Source organism: Sarcophilus harrisii, chromosome 2, assembly GCF_902635505.1.
Source record: "Sarcophilus harrisii chromosome 2, mSarHar1.11, whole genome shotgun sequence".
Taxonomy (NCBI): domain Eukaryota; kingdom Metazoa; phylum Chordata; class Mammalia; order Dasyuromorphia; family Dasyuridae; genus Sarcophilus; species Sarcophilus harrisii.
In genome coordinates, this window is record NC_045427.1 from 354,505,224 (window position 1) to 354,524,078 (window position 18,855).

At 38.1% G+C, this 18,855-nt stretch overlaps 1 protein-coding gene across 2 annotated transcripts in view; it reads right to left on the minus strand.

The window, feature by feature from the left end:
• The window catches only part of ASPG (asparaginase), a 124,266-nt gene that overhangs the window by 62,944 nt on the left and 42,467 nt on the right, over nt 1–18,855 (minus strand). For both annotated transcript variants that reach the window (XM_023504072.2, XM_023504076.2), the window contains exon 7: nt 8,528–8,640. In XM_023504072.2, the coding sequence (XP_023359840.1) occupies nt 8,528–8,640 (113 nt within the window). The remainder of the gene's footprint in view (nt 1–8,527; nt 8,641–18,855) is intronic.

Here is an 18,855-nt window from a genome sequence, read left to right on the forward strand (position 1 = left end):
TATTACTTTAAAAATTGTTCTAGAATTTTACTAATACTTGAAGCCAAGCATACCGGTATAATTAGCTTATTCCCTCCCATTCTTTTGGGGAAATTATCTCACATATACGTCTTCATTCCTAATACTTACCCCTTTCTACACTCTTTCAAAGATCATTGTAAACTGCCCAGCAATTGCATCTGCCAGTTCTTCAGAACCCTAGGACTTAGTTCACTAAGTCTTGTCACTGAAATTTACTCTTTTATCTGTTTATTTATCTTTGGTTTTAATTAACTTTTAGCCTTTCTTGTTCATTTATGATCTAAACAGAATTCTCCCTAGAAAAGAAAAAGAACTGGGTTGAAGTCCTGCCTCTGACACATACTAGTTGTGTGATCTGGCAAGTTGCTTAAATTCTCAATTATACCAGTGACACTATATTGCAGAGAAGCTGGCATTCTTCATTGGCAGATCAAGTATCCTAGTCTCTAAACCAATGAAATCAGTCTTTCATCTATATCACACACAAATCAAAACTGAGAAATAGGTCTTGTTTTTTTTCAAATTGAGAAAACAAGCAAAATGAGTTTAGTTCTGCTTTCTTCTTCAATATCCATTATCACTGTCCCATCCACCCTGAGCAATGAATCGTTCATTTTTTTAATCATCTTTTTCTGAGAATTTTTTAAATGCTTCATATACATTCCTCTTTCCTTGTGTCTTTAGCATTCATTATCAACTTCATCTCATTCTGAGCCTCCCTATATTTGACAATGTTACTCTTATATGAACCCTAATATTCATCTTCTCTACCTAAACTTGATTCCATCTTCTTTATATGTTCTTTAAAAATATTAGTTGGTTTGGAAAAAAGCAACGAAAATCCTAAAGAAGAACTAGCAAAACACATCTCTCACAAACCAGAGGCTTTCCAAATTCCAAAAACATAGCTTAAACAGAATGTCATGTATGTTGTCAGGTCTGGTCAGTGTAATTAAATTTTTTTGCCAAATTGATTTTTCTTTGTTATAAGATGGGATTTAAGGGAAGAGCAGTTGAAATAAATTATACAAAGACAGAAGGCTTCACAACAAAACATATCTTAAAAACCTGAGTTGGTTAATGCCTTTTCTGAAAATTTGTGTCAGTCTCTAAACAATTCACTTTTTTCTTCAGAGGAGATTCCTACATATCACTGTTGGCTGACTTAAATGAAAACTTCTATCTATTTACACATAGACATTAAGAGCTAGAAAGAACTTCAGAAGACTTCTAATCCAATCTATATACCAAAGGAATTCCCACTATCATGTATCTGCCATTCTGGAGAGCAGTTCGGAACTATGCTCAAAAAATTATCAAACTGTGCATACCCTTTGATCCAGCAGTGTTACTACTGGCTTATATCCCAAAGAGATCTTAAATAAGGGAAAGGGACCTGTATGTGCAAGAATGTTTGTGGCAGCCCTTTTGTAGTGGCCAGAAACTGGAAAGCGAGTGGATGCCCATCAGTTGGAGAATGGCTGAATAAATTATGATATATGGATATTATGGAATATTATTATTCGGTAAGAAACGACCAGCAGGAGGATTTCAGAAAAGCCTGGATAGACTTACATGAATTGATGCTGAGTGAAATGAGCAGAACCAGAAGGTCATTATACACAACAACAAGAATATAAAATAATTCTGATAGATGTGGCTCTCTTCAATAATGAGATGATTCAAACCATTGCCACTTGTGCAGTGATGAAGAGAGTCATCTACACCCAGAGAGAGAACCGTGGAAACTGAGTGTGGAACACAACATAGCATTTTCACCCTATTGTTATTTGCTTGCTTTGTGTTTTCTTTCTGTTTTTATTTCTTCCTTCTTGATCTGATTTTTCTTGTGCAGCAAGTTCACTATATAAATATGTATACATATATTGGATTTAACATATTTAACATGTATTGGACTACTTGCCTGCTAGGGGAAAGGGTGAGGAGAAGGAGGGAAAAATTTGAAACAAAAGATTTTGCAAAGGTCAATGTTGAAAAATTACCCATGTGACTTACCTGCCATCTAGAGGAGGGGGTGGAGGAAAGGAAGGGAAAAGTTGAAACAGAAGTTTTTGTAAGGGTCAGTTTTGAAAAATTACCCATGCATACGTTTTGTATAATTAAAAAAAAAAATTGAGCCAGAAACATGAGAGGTTGTGATCTTGCAAGAACTGAGCCAGTGATGCTCAATAAAACAATTTCAAAATCTTAAAAATAAATTTACCCATGCATATGTTTTGTAAATAAAAAGCTTTAATAAAAAAAGAATTCAAAAATTTTAAACATGAATATTTTTTAAAATGAGGAAAGGGATTGTTTCAGTGAAACCCAGGAAGACTTGGATAAATTGATCCAAAGTAAAATATTAGAACCAGGTGAACAAAATAAATAAATGCAATTTATAAAAGCAATTTAAAGACAACTGTGAAAGATTCAAGAATTCAGATCAACACAATTAACAACCAAGACTCCAGAAGATTAATAATGAAGCATGCTGACAAAGCAAATTCTGCTGACAGAAAGGTGAACTCAGAGTAAAGACTCAAATATATATTTTTTGAAGATGGCCAATCCATGTCTGTTAGATATAATTTTTTTTTCTTTTTCAGGAATGGTAGAGAGAGGGAAAAAATATTGTTCACTGGAAAATTAATCTTTTTTTCTGAGGCAATCAGGATTAAGTGACTTGCCCAGTGTCACACAATGTGCCAAAAGTCAGGCTGGATTTGAACTCAGGTCCTTCTGACTTCAGGACCAATGCTCTATTAGTTGCTCCTGAAACTTAAATTTTTTTTAAATGAAAGAATATTGAGTACAGATACCATGTCCCACTCACTTTGAATCATCTCTTCTCTAGAATAAACACTCGGAGTTCCTTCAAATGATGCTCATGATAGTCTCTTCACCATCCTGGTTAATCTCTTCTGGAAACTATCCAGTTTATCAGGATCCTTCATCAACTATAATGATTAGACCCATATACAAAATTCTAGATGAAGTCTCATAAGAGCAGAGTACAGAGGATTATCATCTCCATAGTGCTAGAATGGCTTCCATATCACATTGCTGACTCATATTGATCTCATAGTCTAATAAACTCCTCAGATCTATTACTATGTGTCCCCCATAAAATGCTTCTGCAATATTTTTGGTACCAAAATGCAAGACCTGACATTTGTTATTACTGAATTTGCCTCGTTAATGTTGACAAGTCCTAGTGATTACCTATGAAGCCAAATTTCCCTCTTTGGAATAGGACCTTTAGTTTTTGCTTGTTGCCTAAATTGAGACAATGGGTTTTCCTATTGATTCCTTTCTTGGATTTTCTCTCTTATGAACTTCTGGGTGTCTCAGCTGCTATTCTTTTGCCTTTACTGTACCTACTCCCTGTGGTTTCTAATATGGGGGTATACACAGGCATTTCTCTTTCCCCTATTTCTTTTAGTTTAAAAGCCCTTTTAATTAGACTTGAAAATCATATGACATACATTCTTACCAGTCTTTATTTAGTTTACTCCATCTCTGGCCAGGAATCTGTCATTCATATATTTTATGCCATGGTCTAGAAATCCAAATCCCATTACCAGACATCATGTTCTTAGCCAGCTGTTCACTTCTCTAATTAGCTTTTCTCTTCTCCAGTCCTTATCTTCAGTGGGCAACAGTTAAGAAAATATAACCTGTGCCCTGATGGTTTTCAGCTTCTTACCCAACACTGACTGATTGTTGGCAATGTTTTTTTAAGTTCCTTCTGGTAATATCATTTCTGCACAAATGAATAAATTTCAAGAGGTTGTCTGTTGTCTTTAATATATTTTCCGGGAAGGTAAGAGACTTCTCCTTCTAGTCTGTCTCTGAATTCTTTGAATAGAATTCTTCAAAAATCTATGGTACATGTCAGACTTCTCTATCATATGGAATTGATCATATGGAATCATCATATTATCATATGGAATCAATCTGTCCCTCCCCCACAAAGTTTCCATCATTCGTACCTCAAAATGTAGGCTTTTCTTGTAGTTGAGAATAAAGTTCAAGAGAGAATTATCTCTCTACTTTTGGAAAGATGAAATTATACTTAATGGAAATCGAGAAATGTTTAGCTAGTTTGCTTTTAGGGGGAAGGGAGAGAAGGAAAAAGAAAGGGGTAGGGAAGGAGAAAAAGAGAGAGAGGGAGGGAGGGAAAGGGAGAGGAAGAGGGGGAGGGAAGGAGAGGGAGAGGAAGAGGGGAGAGAAAGAAAGAGGGGGAAAGGAGAGGAGGAAAGGGAAGGGGAGAGGGGGAAGAGGACAGAGGGAGAGAGAGAGAAGAAGAAGAAGAAGAAGAGGGGGAGAGGGGATAAAAGGAGAGGGAGAAGAGGAGAGGGAGAGGGAGAGGGGGAGAAAGAAGGGGGAAAAGGGAGAGAGGGGAGGGGGAAGGGAGAGGGGGAGAAGAAGAGAGAGAGAGAGGGAAGGATAGAGGTTGATGGAGAGAGGGAGATGGAAAAAGAGGTGGGGAGAGGAAAAGAGAGATGGAGCAGAGGAGAAAGGGAGAGGGAGAGAGAAAGAAGAAGGGGGGAGGGGAGAAGAGGGGAGAGGGAAGAAGAGAAGAGAGGAGAGAGAGGAGGAGGAGGAGAAGAAGAAGGGGAGAGGGGGAGAGGGGAGGGAGGGAGAGGGGAAGAGGAAGAGGGAGGTAGGGAGAGAAAGATGGGGAGAAAAAAAGGGAGATGGAGCAGGCGAGAAGGGGAAGGGGAGGAGGGAGAAAAAAAGAAAGAAAGAGAGAGGGAAAGGGAGAGAGAGGCATCCAGGGAAGTCAAGCCATTTCTTTCTCCACTGGTCTTCATCCAAATGCTTTCTGCTTCTGGTTCCTGGATTTCCTTACACAATACTTCAATGAATCCATGATTTAAGTGTGATTGCTTGATACACTCATTGAATACAGTCATATTCTGCTAATCCTTTTTTATCTATTCTGTTCCTTTTGAATAAGATACAGTCTTCCTGAATCATATTGCAGTTACAAGTTCCATTTCAACAAGTATCAGTGATATATTTGAAGTCATACGTGTCTGCTTGTATTCGAAAGCATTATTTCACATGGCAACCCATCTTAGGGATCAAAGAGTCATCATGAAATTTTAGAATATTGATGCAAGAAGGAATTTTAGGTTTATCTAATTCAACTCTCTGGTCAAAGAACCTTCACTGTACTACTTCTGACAAGTGGTCATATAACCTCTGATTAAAGATCTTCAGCAACAAGCAACTCACAGGCTAGAGGTGGGAGAGACCTTAATGGCCTTCTAGTCCAAAGTTCTCATTTTACGGTTAGGGAAACTGAGGCCCAGAGAGGTTGACTTGCCCAAAGTCACACAGTTAGTTTTGTAATACATATTTAACAGGCTTTACCTAACTTCTTGAAAGTTTTGCATAAATCAAATTTTTCTAATTTAGCTTTATTTTAAATGCATCAGGGAAACATTTTACTAAATAAAGCATATGGTAAGTCCTTCGGTAAAATAAAATAAAATAAAAAATCTTACCTTTCCTTGTCTCACTTCAGCCTGAATTTTTAAAATCTCTTTCCCAGGTGTTATGGAAAGTTAACAAGACTAAAAATTAATTCGCTTAAAATGTATAAATTCTAACCCTGGCTCTACCACCAACTCACTCTATGACTATTCAATAATGATAAATGTCAAGTTTTGCATAAAAATCTATTGTAAATGCATATTATAGGGGACACATAGTTACAGGATGTTTTTTTGTAAAAAAAAAAAAAAAAAAAAGACTTGAGGAGTCTCTCTTTTTAGGACTCAGTTTTTCCATCTGCAAAATGAGGAGATGGGACCTAATGTGTTATGATAATGATTCCCAGTTTAGCCCCTAACTTACTATGTGACCAAGTCATTTCCTCCTCTAAATCTCAATTTTCCCTTTTTTCAAGGAAGGAAGCTGAATTACATTGGTTCTAAGGTCTCTTTCAGTTCTAAAATTCTATGATCTATTCATTCATTCTATACTTAATTATTAACTATCTATTCTGAGAAGTAGCCACAAGTTTGGCTCTAGAGGAGTTGAGAAAATGACTGTTCCTCCCTTCTTCCTAGAGGTTGGCAATTACTGGACTGGAACACTGTATAATATTGTCAAATTTGATGGATGTGTGGTTAAACTTAATGAAGAATATTTTGTCTCCTCTCCTCCCACCTTTTTCTTTTTTATTCTCTGTTTCATGGAGATAACTTGCTGGGTAAGTGACTGAAAGGGATATACTTGGAAATAAAGGTTCTGTGAAAATAGAAAAATCACCCCTGGGAGCAGCTTTCCGATAGCTAGGTGCAAGATTGCTCTCCCACCACTATCCTCTTTCACCCAGGCTTCTTGACAGCCTAAAGGAGATGTGAGTCCACAAGTCTAGTGTTTTATTTGAGATGGAGTATCATAAGGTCTTTCTATTTGCTATTTGACTTTCTACTTCTTGCCAAAGTCCTCCAGGTATTAGCATATGGCCCACATGCATCTGCCCTTCAACTGAACTTTTTTTAAAAAACGCACTGACTCTCCCAATTAATGTGTGAATACCTAGCAAATAGAGAGTGTCTCACTTTTCCTATTTGTATCTCCAGCATTTGGCACACAGCGCTTAATCAATCCTTTTTCATTCCTTTGATAAACTTTTAAAAATACATGGTCCATGCCCTCAGGATACTTATAGTCTAGCATAACGATAAGATACAACCACAAATTATTATAACATACAATATCCTGTAGTAAATGCAAGAGAGAATTATAAAATTGCTTGTGAAAACTGAGGATATAAATTACCAAACAGGGGATTCAGGGAAGATTTCCTGAAAGAGGCAATGTTTGAGTTGGTCTGTAGAGAAAGTGTTATAATTCAGTGGGTAAAGATGGACTGAGAACATTCAAGCATAGAGAAAAACATGAGCAAAGGTATAGGAGCAGGAGAATACAGTGCCTACCTGGGAGAAAATAGTACAGTTTGGCTGGAACATAAAGGTATATAGAAGGATATAACGAGACAAGATTGGAAAGGGAAGTTGATGCCAGAATGTAGAGTGTCAAATGCTGGACAAAGGAGTATAAATTTTATTGAGTAGGTAATAGGGAACCATTGGAGATTTGAGCAGGAGTGATAAGACCAGGTTTATGTGTAAGAAAGATTATTTTGTGTGGCCAAATTTCAGAACTATCAGACTAAGGAAAAAATATTACAAGTAACCAGGAAAAAACAATTTAAATACCAAGGTGCAATAGTAAGGGTTACTCAAGATCAGACTGCCTCCACATTAAAGGATCAAAGGGCTTGGAATCTGATATTCTGAAAGGCAAAAGAACTTGGAATACAACCCAACTACCCAGATAAGCTGAGCATTTTCTTCCATGAAAGAAAGTGGACATTTAATGAAACAAGAGGAATTCCATCTGTTTCTAAGAAAAAAAAACAGATCTAAACAAAAAATTCGATCTCCAACAACAAGACTCAAGAGAAGCAGAAAAAGGTAAAAGGAACTCTTGGGAACTGTATTTCTGTCATGGATATACATAAAGATCACATATGTAATTTGATTTTACTGATATAACATTAAAAAAAAAAAGGTAAGTAGAAATGGAAAGGGGATAGTGTCAGAAAAAGGGGAAAGGGGAGATAAAAAGAAGGAAACTACATCCCACGATGAGGCAAAGGAAACCACATCCCACGATGAGGCAAAGGAAACCTATCATATCTGAGGGAACTTAGAGAGGGGGAGGAACATTGTGCAAATCTTACCTCATCAGAGTTGGCTCAAAGAGGAAATAATTGACATTTGTTTTATAGAGAATCTTCTCTCACCTCATTAAAAAGTGGGAGAGGAAAAGGGAAAAGGAAAAAGAAGAAAGATTATTTTGACAACAGGATCAAAAGAGGGGAAATGAAGATGGAAAAACATTTAAGAAAATCATTGCAATAGTCTAGTTAAACTAGTAATGAGCTCTGGTTAGGGTGATGGCAGTGGAAATAGAGAGAAGAGTGTGGATTTGAGAGAAACTAAAGAGATATAACTCAGGAGGGTCTTGGAGACTGATGGGAAAAATGAAGTAGAGAAAAGAGTTAAAGATCACCTTAGAGTTGGGGCAGCTAAGTGACACAGTGTATAGAGTGCCAGCCCTTGAGTCTGGAGGACAGGAATTCAAATCTGACCTCAGACATTCATTAGTTATGTGATCCTGGGCAAGCCACTTAACTATGTTTTCCTTAGTTTCCTCATCAATAAAATGAGCTGGAGAAGGAAATGGCAAATCATTCCAGTATCTTTGTCAAGAAAATCCAAACGGGATCACACAGTCAATGTGAGATTAGCTGGGATAAGATTTGAACTCTCAATACACTAAACCCGACTTTCTCTATAACCTATGATTATTGTTGTTGATTAAAGGAACCAATGGTAACATTCATTCTAATGAGGTTTGACCTGATCATCTCAGAAATTCAGGCAGCATCCCAAGCCCCAGTCCCTGTGCCTACCATGGCGGAAGTAATTCCAGGATAGAGCCGAAGGACGCCAACATTTCTCTCCATGTTGCTGTGTACCACGAGTTGTTTGTTCATACTGGCCTTCAATATGATGTCATGGTTGACTGTAGGACACAGAAACAAGGCTACTGAAGACTTAGGAGAAGCTATCACTGAATCCCGGTTTGCCCTGTGTTTGGGGGGACGCGGCTGTTAAGGTTTGCTATTCTCCTTTATTCCCATTGCTGCTCCCCACATTCAAATGCTTAATATTCTTCCAGGTTCTGCATCCATTCCACCTCATTCAAATCTTTTCCACTGCCCTTATCCATGACCATTTCTCCTTACCTTGAGTTCCTGCAGCACTCAGACCCCATCTTCTTGACTGTGTGACTTCTGTAAAATCTGTGTACATGTCCTATCTCCTCCCCCAGGGTAAGATGAGTTCCTCACGGTCCCCAAACTCCCAGCCTGGTCCCCCAGCCCACCCCACCCCACCCCACCCCCAGCATAGCACAGCAAGGCCAAACAAAAACACTTCACCGATGTTCAACAAAGTACATCTCTTTTGGACTACGTTTGTTTGACTGACTGTCAAGATAGGACAATCACACCAGGTCTTCGGCCTCCCTTCAACTTCGCCTTCTCCTGACACACTTATCCAGTGACATCAGATTACAGTGAACAGAGAGAACAGTTGTGAAGGGCCAGAGAAATCATAGAAGAGCAGGATTTTGAAAAGAGCAGGGAGTATGTAAAAGGGTCCGAAGTTACATTTTTATCTTATTTTAACATTATCTGATCTCGTCCTCTTCCTTCTATCTGCCCCTTCCACAGTCTCTGCCTTATAGAGATAGGTCCCAACACCCTGCCCCTCATTTGTAAAATGAAAAGATTAGACTAAGTAACTGTTAGGCAGTTCTCTCTCTGGCATTTTAAATTATACAATCTAAGTTTTCATTCATATCTGATGTTTTGTGTTCTGAATACTTTTGTTTAAAGGAAGGTAAGACAAGAGCAGCAAAATAGTGCAGTAGAGGGACATTGATGCATTGTTGGTGGAGTTGTGAACGAATCCAACCATTCTGGAGAGTAGTTTGGAAATATGCTCAAAAAGTTATCAAACTGTGCATACCCTTTGATCCAGCAGTGTTACTACTGGGATTATATCCCAAAGAGATTATAAAGAAGGGAAAGGGCCCTGTATGTGCACGAATGTTTGTGACAGCCCTTTTTGTAATGGCTAGAAACTGGAAACTGAATGGATGTCCATCAGTTGGAGAATGGTTGAATAAATTGTGGTATATGAAAATTATGGAATATTACTGTTCTGTAAGAAATGACCAACAGGATGATCTCAGAAAGGCCTGGAGAGACTTACACGAACTGATGCTGAGTGAAATGAGCAGGACCAGGAGATCATTATATACTTCAACAACAATACTATATGATGACCAGTTCTGATGGACCTGGCCATCCTCAGCAACGAGATCAACCAAATCATTTCTAATGGAGCAGTAATGAACTGAACTAGCTATACCCAGAAAAAGAACTCTGGGAGATGACTAAAAACCATTATTGAATTCCCAATCCCTATATTTATGCCCACCTGCATTTTTGATTTCCTTCACAAGCTAATTGTACAATATTTCAGAGTCTGATTCTTTTTGTACAGCAAAATAACGTTTAGGTCATGTATACTTATTGTGTATCTAATTTATATTTTAATGTACTTAACATCTACTGGACATACTGCCATCTGGGGGAGGGGTGGGGAGTAAGAGGTGAAAAATTGGAACAAGAGGTTTGGCAATTGTTAATGCTGTAAAGTTTCCCATACATATAACCTGTAAATAAAAGGCTATTAAATAAAAATTTAAAAAAAAAAAAAAAAAAGTAGTGCAGTAGATAAAGTCCCAGTCCAGGGGTCATCTTCCCAAGTTCAAATCCAGCCTCAGACACTTATCAGTTGTGTGACTCTGGTCAAGTTACTTAACTTTGCCTCAATTTCCTCATCTGTAAAATGAGCTAGACGAGGAAATGATAAGTCATTCCAGTAACTTCGTCAAGAAAACCCCAAATGAGGTCACAAAAAGTTGGACATTACTGAACAAAAACAAAGACAACAAATGAAACTTGATATGTTAGGATTTGTTTGACCTTCCAGTCACCCTTCCAAGCTGAAGAAAATACCTAAACTCCGCATATACTAAAAAAAAAAAAAAAAATGAAATTAATATTCAAAGAAAACTTGTGAGAAAAACAGGTCAAAGTAGAAGCAGAACAACCACTCCTCAGGTTTCACCGAATGACTCCAAAGTCCTTTCTCCCCCAAAAGGTACTGAATTTTCCAGTGAGCTCCTTGAAGGGAAGGAATAAGCCTTACAAAGTCCTGTATTCTACGTAAAACCCAAAGCAGCCTTTTAGGCATAAGAATACTAAACTCAGAACCAGAAACCCTGGGTTCAGATCTTGGTTCCAGCATTTTCTAGTTATATGACTATGTCCAAACCACTTCTCTCTTCTGTACCAGGATCTCCCTCTGTAAAATGAAGACCATAATAATAGCTAACATTTACATAGAACTTTAAGTGTTTCAAAGTGCTTTTCAAACATCATTGCATTTGATCCTCGCTTTAAGCCTGGGATGTGGGGACTAGTATCATCATCATTCCCATTTTACAGATGAAGGCGTAAAAGGATTAAGAAAGTTGTCTAGGAAAACAAACAGACAAATAAATAAATCAAGTTTAAAAAAGAAATTTGTCTAGGGCGACACAACCAAAGTGTCAGGGTCAGAACTAAAACTTGGATCTTTTTGACTCCAAATTCAGTTCTTAAATGCCAAGCCCCTAACTGTCCAATAACAACACTTGAACTAACTACTTCACAGGGTTATTGGTAGAAAAGTACTTTGTAACTGTTAAAATAATATAAAATTTTGTTATTAGTGATTTATTATGTTGTTATGAATCTTATTATTAAGTTAGTTATTAATGACTGAGAAGAGACTTTTGACAAGCCCAATACCTGCCCTCAAGGGATGGAATGTGACCTAGATCCCTCCCTTTCTGACCATGTACAATAAATGCCACTCTCCAGGTGGCCTCAATTTAAGGAAACCCACCAATGAATGCTACAAGGCGGCAGGGACCTTCAATCACAACCTCAAAACAAAAAGGGACAGCTAAGTGGTGAAGTGGGTAGAACACTAGCCCTGAAGTCAGGAGGACCTGAGTTCAAATCTGGTCTCAAACACTTAACACTTCCTAGCTGTGGGACCCTGAGCAAATCACTTAACCCCAATTGCCTCAGCAAAAAACAAACCAAAAAAAAAAAAATTAGTAAAGGGAGAAAGCCCTCAAAAACCATAGAATATAGAATATCATAACCTTATTACACAGAACATAGAATGTCAAAGCTAGAAGAGACTTTAGTATGTAAGCCAATCCTCTCATTATACAGATAGGAAAACTGAGGCATAGAGAGGTGAACTGACTTGCTCAATGTCACAAGCAGTTTACTAAGAGATCCCAGCACTAATCTTTGGATTCCTAATCCCATTTTCCTATAGTTACCTCTTAGCACAACATTATGGAAGGTAGTTCCATGCTCCTTTTATTTGTATTTTTAATAAACCTTAGTTTATAAGTTTAATAAACTAAGGCTGTGAATTTATTGCAACTTCAAGGTCATGGGAAGTAGGGGTGACTGATTTGGGTGATAGGCAGGAAGATCTGGGTACAGTGTCTGTGAATATTAATGGTGCTCCTCACAGCCCCCACTGTCCTGCCATCAATCAGACCCCATACAATGGAGGGGCCAAGATCATTCGAACAGGAGAATTCTGTCTCAGCTGGGAAACCAGATAAGGCAGCAAATGAGGGTCGATGTGCTATTGCCTTCCAGTTTTCCAAGAGTTATGGCTCCAAGGGGAAAATATTTACACAGAGACTTTAATTCTTGCCTACAAACCAGCCCCTGGCTTTTAATTAAATAGACTGATAGATAAACAGTGACTCAATCAGAACATCTCATGCAAAGTCCTTCAATCCCCAGTGAAAGGCAAGAGGAATGTTAGACTCAGGAAGCACCCAAGGCCTCCCTCTGCTGATTACATCTATCTCAGAGAATCAGAAAAATCTTAAAAGATCCCTCAGATATCTCTAGTCTATGCTTCCTCCCCCTGCAAGAGTCCTCTGAATAAAATCTCTTTGCTTCCGGACTTTCAGTGATGGGAAATATGTTCAAAAATTTAAAGATTTGATTCCATTTTATTAAGTGCCTACTTTATGATGAACTTTGAACAGTCATAATTTTTCTCACACCATCACTCCTGCCCCATTCTGTTAGGTTGCTCTTCCTTCTTGCTTCTGTTTCTCTAGCATAATAGAAAAAGAAATGACACATTAAAAATATCTTTCAAAGCCTTCTAATAATCAGACCCCTATCTATTGATTCAGCATTATCATCAGAAACAGATAATCAGAATTAGTAAGGAGATCAGAAATCTCTATTCTAACCTAAACCCAATGTCACAACTACAAGTATATTTAAGTGAAAAGGATACAGGTCTTTTAGAAGACAATGAATCAATAATTTAATCCCAAAATTAAGACAATTTAAGACCCATCAATAGAAGTGAAATTTTTAGGCCAAGAAAGTGAAGATTTCATCTTTATTTTATTTTTGTTGCTGAGCCAATTGGGTGACTTGTCCAAGGTCACACAGCTAGGAAGTGTTAAGTGTCTGAGATCAGATTTGAACTCAGGTCCTCCTGACTTCAGGGCTGGGGCTCTATCCACTGTGCCACCTAGCTGCCCCCAGAAGAGATGATTTTCTTGTGTACATCAGACTACAAATAATATGCTCAATTCTAGAGGTCATATTTGGAAGAGGGAAGGAAGCAAACATTTATTAAGCATCTACTATGTGCCAGGCACTTTTCAATTATTTATCTCATTTGATCCTCACAATAACCTAGGAGACAGATGCTATTATTAACCCCATTTTATAGTTTAGATAATTGAGGCAGTCAGAGGTTAACTGATTTGCCCAGAACTAGTAAGCATCTGAGGCTGGGTTTGAATTCAACTCTCCTTGATTCCAGACCCAATACTCTATCCATTATGACTTAACTGTCCCTAGCATCAGAAGATCAAAGATTTGGAGCTGGAAGGGATGTTAGGGATCTTATCATTTAATCCTTACATTTCATAGTTGAAGAAATCAAGATGAAGAGAGGAAGGGATTTCCTCAAAGTGATATAGGAAGCCAGGTCTCCAAAGACAAAATTCTTTTCACTGTTTAATGCTGGGGAGGCAGAAACACTGAGCAGCACCAGGATAATGAAGGGACTCAAAACAATCCATCGAAAGGAACTAAGGCTGTTTAGCATGACAAGGAGTAGGTTGTTTTCTTCAAGTATGAAAGAATTAGAAACAAGAAGGAAACACGATTGAGAGGAAGCTTTCAACTCAAGGCAAAGACAGCTTTCATTATAAATTACAGCTGCCCGAAAGTAGAATGAACTGCTTGGGGAGGAGAATAGGTATTTTTATAGGGCCTCTGATGGCCAACCACTGCACCAGTGGGGCCGGAGCACTGTCCACTGAGCCACCAGTTGCTTCTATCATATGGGAGGTAATGAGGTCCTCATTTACTGGGGCATCTCAAGTGAAGGGTATATGACCACTTACCAGGGATGCTCTAGAAAGATTTTTGTATTTAAGAATGGGTTCTGGGGAAGATGGAACATTTAGATGAGAGAGCTGCTGCCCTAATATAATTACCCTTCTCTGCATGGGTGGGGCTGGATGACCCCAGCACCTCCAGGACCCCAACTTCTTTGTTCGAATGATGAAATGAGACTGCTTCTTTTTGAGTTCACACCAACTGGGCCAAGGGAAAAACCAGGCCAGTCTGAGAACTACGGTAGAAGTGGAAGAGATTTTAAAATTCACTTCAGAGAAGTCAAAATGGATAAGCCACTAGGATATTAACAAGAGTTGCTCTTTTCCCAAAAGTTCCTCCTTCTTTGGAATTTCCCTATTCCTGAGAGTGGAGGTAGGAGCTGGAGGTATAGGTGGGGGTAATCATCATCTTTTCAATCATCCAAGTTAAAACCTCAGTGTTATCCTTACCCTTCACCCTCTCTTTTCTCCACTCACTGTTCTTATTAAAACCCATATTGCCTCTCCTTTGGACTAATTTAGCACTGGCTAAATTGAGCTCCAGCCTTAAGTCACTCCCTCCTCCATTCAGCTGCTAAGATGACTTTTTTTTTAAAGCACAGGTCTGACCATTTATTCCTGTGCTAATGAAACCTCAATGACTCCCCATTATCTCAAGTATCAAATACATACTCTTCTGTTTGACATGCAAAGCCCCTCACAATTTGGCTCCAATCCTCCTTTGCAGCCTCATTATTTCCTACTCTACTGACCAAACTGCCTTGCCACTCCTCACACATGACATTCCAGCTCCTATCTCTGTGGCTTTGCATTGACCATCCCCCAAGTCCAGCATGTCCCCTCCTGTTCTATTTCTCAGAATCTCCAGCTTCCTTAAAATCTCATCTCAGATACTTAGCAGTTCTGTGAATTTTCCTGATTCCTCTCTGGCTAGTCAACCTGACCGCCACAATACTCCCAAGAACCCCAGCTAGATTAAAATGGAATTGGGAAACATTTTAACAAACTAAATAAAAAATACAATAAAATATACATAATATTAACATGTGCTTATCTAAATCAATATGCAACCTCCAGGGACCTTATATACACTGCTTAATGACTCCCATCTCTACTTGAATTTGACATCACTGACCTAGGGCACTGAAATCTTCCTTGGACAGTCATACAGAGAACAGAATGCTTTATTGGGATAGGAAGATATGAGTTCAAATTCTGCCTCAGACACTTATTAGCTGTTTTGATCCTGAGAAAATCATATGGTCTTTCTGTTTCCTTATCTGTAAAATGGGAATAATAATAGAATCTCCCCCCACCCAACCAGGGTTACTGTGAAAACCAAATAACATATATAAAGTACTTTTCCCCCACCCGAAGCAATTGGGTTTAAGTGACTTGTCCAGCGTCACACAGCTAGGAAGTGTTAAGTATATGAGATCACATTTGAACTCAGGTCCTCCTGACTTTGGGGCTAGTGCTCTATCCACTGCACCACCTAGCTGCCCCCTATAAAGCACTTTTTTAAAAATCTTAAAATACTACACAAATTCTAGCTATTATTGATAAATTTAACAAATTGCCCAGACAAGTTCACATAACAAATATGTGCCAACAGCAAGATTCGAACCCAAGAGATCTCAGTTCTGAAGCTAACTATCCACTCCATTATTCTTGCAACACGGTACTAATAATCCCAGGCAACATCAAAGTATCAGGGAAAGTTGATGATCATCCCTAAGTGGCAGGAAGGGCCATAGAGAATAGAATTCCAGAGTATATACACTCTGGTCATCACCCATTATGCATATATACACATATGTACATGCTCTCGCTGACCAAAGTAACCCTTCCAAGGACAGTGGAGAAAACCATTACAGAACAATAGAACTGGAAAAGATTTCAACTAATTAATGCTACCTCCTCATTTTAAGGTGAAAAAATGAGGTCCAGGGACAGAAACTGACTCATCCAACATCCACTATCTACCAAGACTAATCTTCATGTTCTAGTGGACCACAGCACACCAATACTCTCTGGGAGGTTTTCTTAGAAAAGATTCTGGAGGGGTTTGCCATTTCCTTCTCCAGTGGATTAAGATTTTTAAAAAAAGGTTAATGATTTTCCTAGAGTCACACAGTCTAGCCTAGATCTGAAATCAGTTCTTCCTGGCTCAGCTCTCTATCCACTGCCCCATCTAATTACTTCTGAAACTTTAAAGCAAGTTTTCAGTCTATGCCAAAATATGACATTCTTTTTTTCTGCCCAGACTTCAGATTTCAATGACATAAGGAAACTTCCAGTGAGGAAATTCCCTCCACTAAAGTAGATTCAAAGTAAGATTCAAATCCAGGTTTTCTGATTTTCTTATTCTTTGTTTTTTCTCTTAATAGTATTTCATTTTCCTCAATTACATATAAATATTGTTTTCAACATTCTTCTCTTTTGGGGGGCTGAAGCAATTGGGGTTAAGTGACTTGCCCAGGGTCACACAGCTAGGAAGTGTTAAGTGTCTGAGACCAGATTTGGTTTTTTTTGTTTTGTTTTGTTTTTTTTATTTAATAGCCTTTTATTTACAGGATATATGCATGGGTAACTTTACAGCATTAACAATTGCCAAACCTCTTGTTCCAATTTTTTACTTCTTAGCCCCCACCCCCTCCCCTAGATGGCAGGATGACCAGTAGATGTTAAATATATTAAAATATAAATTAGATACACAATAAGTATACATGACCAAAACGTTATTTTGCTGTACAAAAAGAATCAGACTCTGAAATATTGTACAATTAGCTTGTGAAGGAAATCAAAAATGCAGGTGGGCATAAATATAGGGATTGGGAATTCAATGTAATAGATTTTAGTCATCTCCCAGAGTTCTTTTTCTGGGCATAGCTGGTTCAGTTCATTACTGCTCCATTAGAAATGATTTGGTTGATCTCGTTGCTGAGGATGGCCTGGTCCATCAGAACTGGTCATCATATAGTATTGTTGTTGAAGTATATAATGATCTCCTGGTCCTGCTCATTTCACTCAGCATCAGTTCGTGTAAGTCTCTCCAGGCCTTTCTGAAATCATCCTGTTGGTCATTTCTTACAGAACAGTAATATTCCATAATATTCATATACCACAATTTATTCAGCCATTCTCCAACTGATGGACATCCATTCAGTTTCCAGTTTCTAGCCATTACAAAAAGGGCTGCCACAAACATTCGTGCACATACAGGTCCCTTTCCCTTCTTTATAATCTCTTTGGGATATAAGCCCAGTAGTAACACTGCTGGATCAAAGGGCATGCACACTTTTTGGGCATAGTTCCAAACTACTCTCCAAAATGGTTGGATTCTTTCACAACTCCACCAACAATGCATCAATGTCCCAGTTTTCCCGCATCCCCTCCAACAATCATCATTAATTTTTCCTGTCATCTTAGCCAATCTGACAGGTGTGTAGTGGTATCTTAGAGTTGTGAGACCAGATTTGAACTGAGATCCTCCCGACTTCAGGGCTAGTGCTCTATCCACTGCGCCACCTAGCTGCCCCTCAACATTCATTCTTATAAAAGATTTTAAGTTTCAAATTTTTCTCTCTTCCTCCCTTCCCTCTCTTCTCCCCAAGACAACAAGCGAACCAATATAGACTGTGTATTGTAGCTTCCTTTATCAGTGTCTTATCCCTCAATAAAGACTGTACATTCCATGAATAGGATTCTGTCTTATCCAAATACATCTCAGCTAAACTTCTCATCTCTCTCCTCAGCTAGCATGGTGTTTTAAACGTAGCAAATGCAATGAGATAACAGGTCTTCAGATTTTCAATTCCAAATTGTCTTTCTATTACCCTAGGCTGCCTTTACACAGAAACACACCTCAGTGACCATACCATACAATGCCATGATTCCTCTGATGCCATTCTTTTTCTTTTAATTTAAATTCTTAATAGAATTTTATTTTTCCAAATACATGCAAAGATAGTTTTTAACATTCACCTTTGCAAAACCTTGTGTTCCAAATTTTTCTCTCTTTCTATCCTCCCCCTTTCTTCCCCAATTCAGCAAGTAATCTGATCAAGGTTAGACGCTGCATTTCTTCTAAACATATCTTCCATATTTATCATGCTGTGCAAGAAAAATCAGATCAAAAGGAGAAAAAAATGAGAAAGAAAAAATGCCCAGCAAACAAACAAACAACAACAAAAGGTGAAAATACCATGCTTTGATCCACATTTAGTCTCCATAATTCTCTCTCTGGATGCAGATGGCACTTTCCATCATTTGTCTATTAGAATTATGAAGAGTTGGAATCAGATTTAAGAAGCTGAGAAAAAAGATGTCTCTGAGACAGAATTAACAGTATCTTTTTTTTTTTTTGAAGAAAAAAATGAATAGTACAGATAAAACCCTAAGAGACTTCTCAAAATTCTAAAAGGTACTATTCAATTTTTATAGATTGTATCCCAGAACATTCACATACGTCCTTTTCTGTCAATCTTATCTATTTTTAGTTTCTATGGGCTAATGAATGTTATGCGTTCAAGAACTATACAGTTGGAGTGTGGATCACAGCATATTATTTTCACTTTTTGTAGTTTAATTGCATTTTGTTTTCTTTCTCATTTTTTCCCTTTTTGATCTGATTTTTCTTGTGCA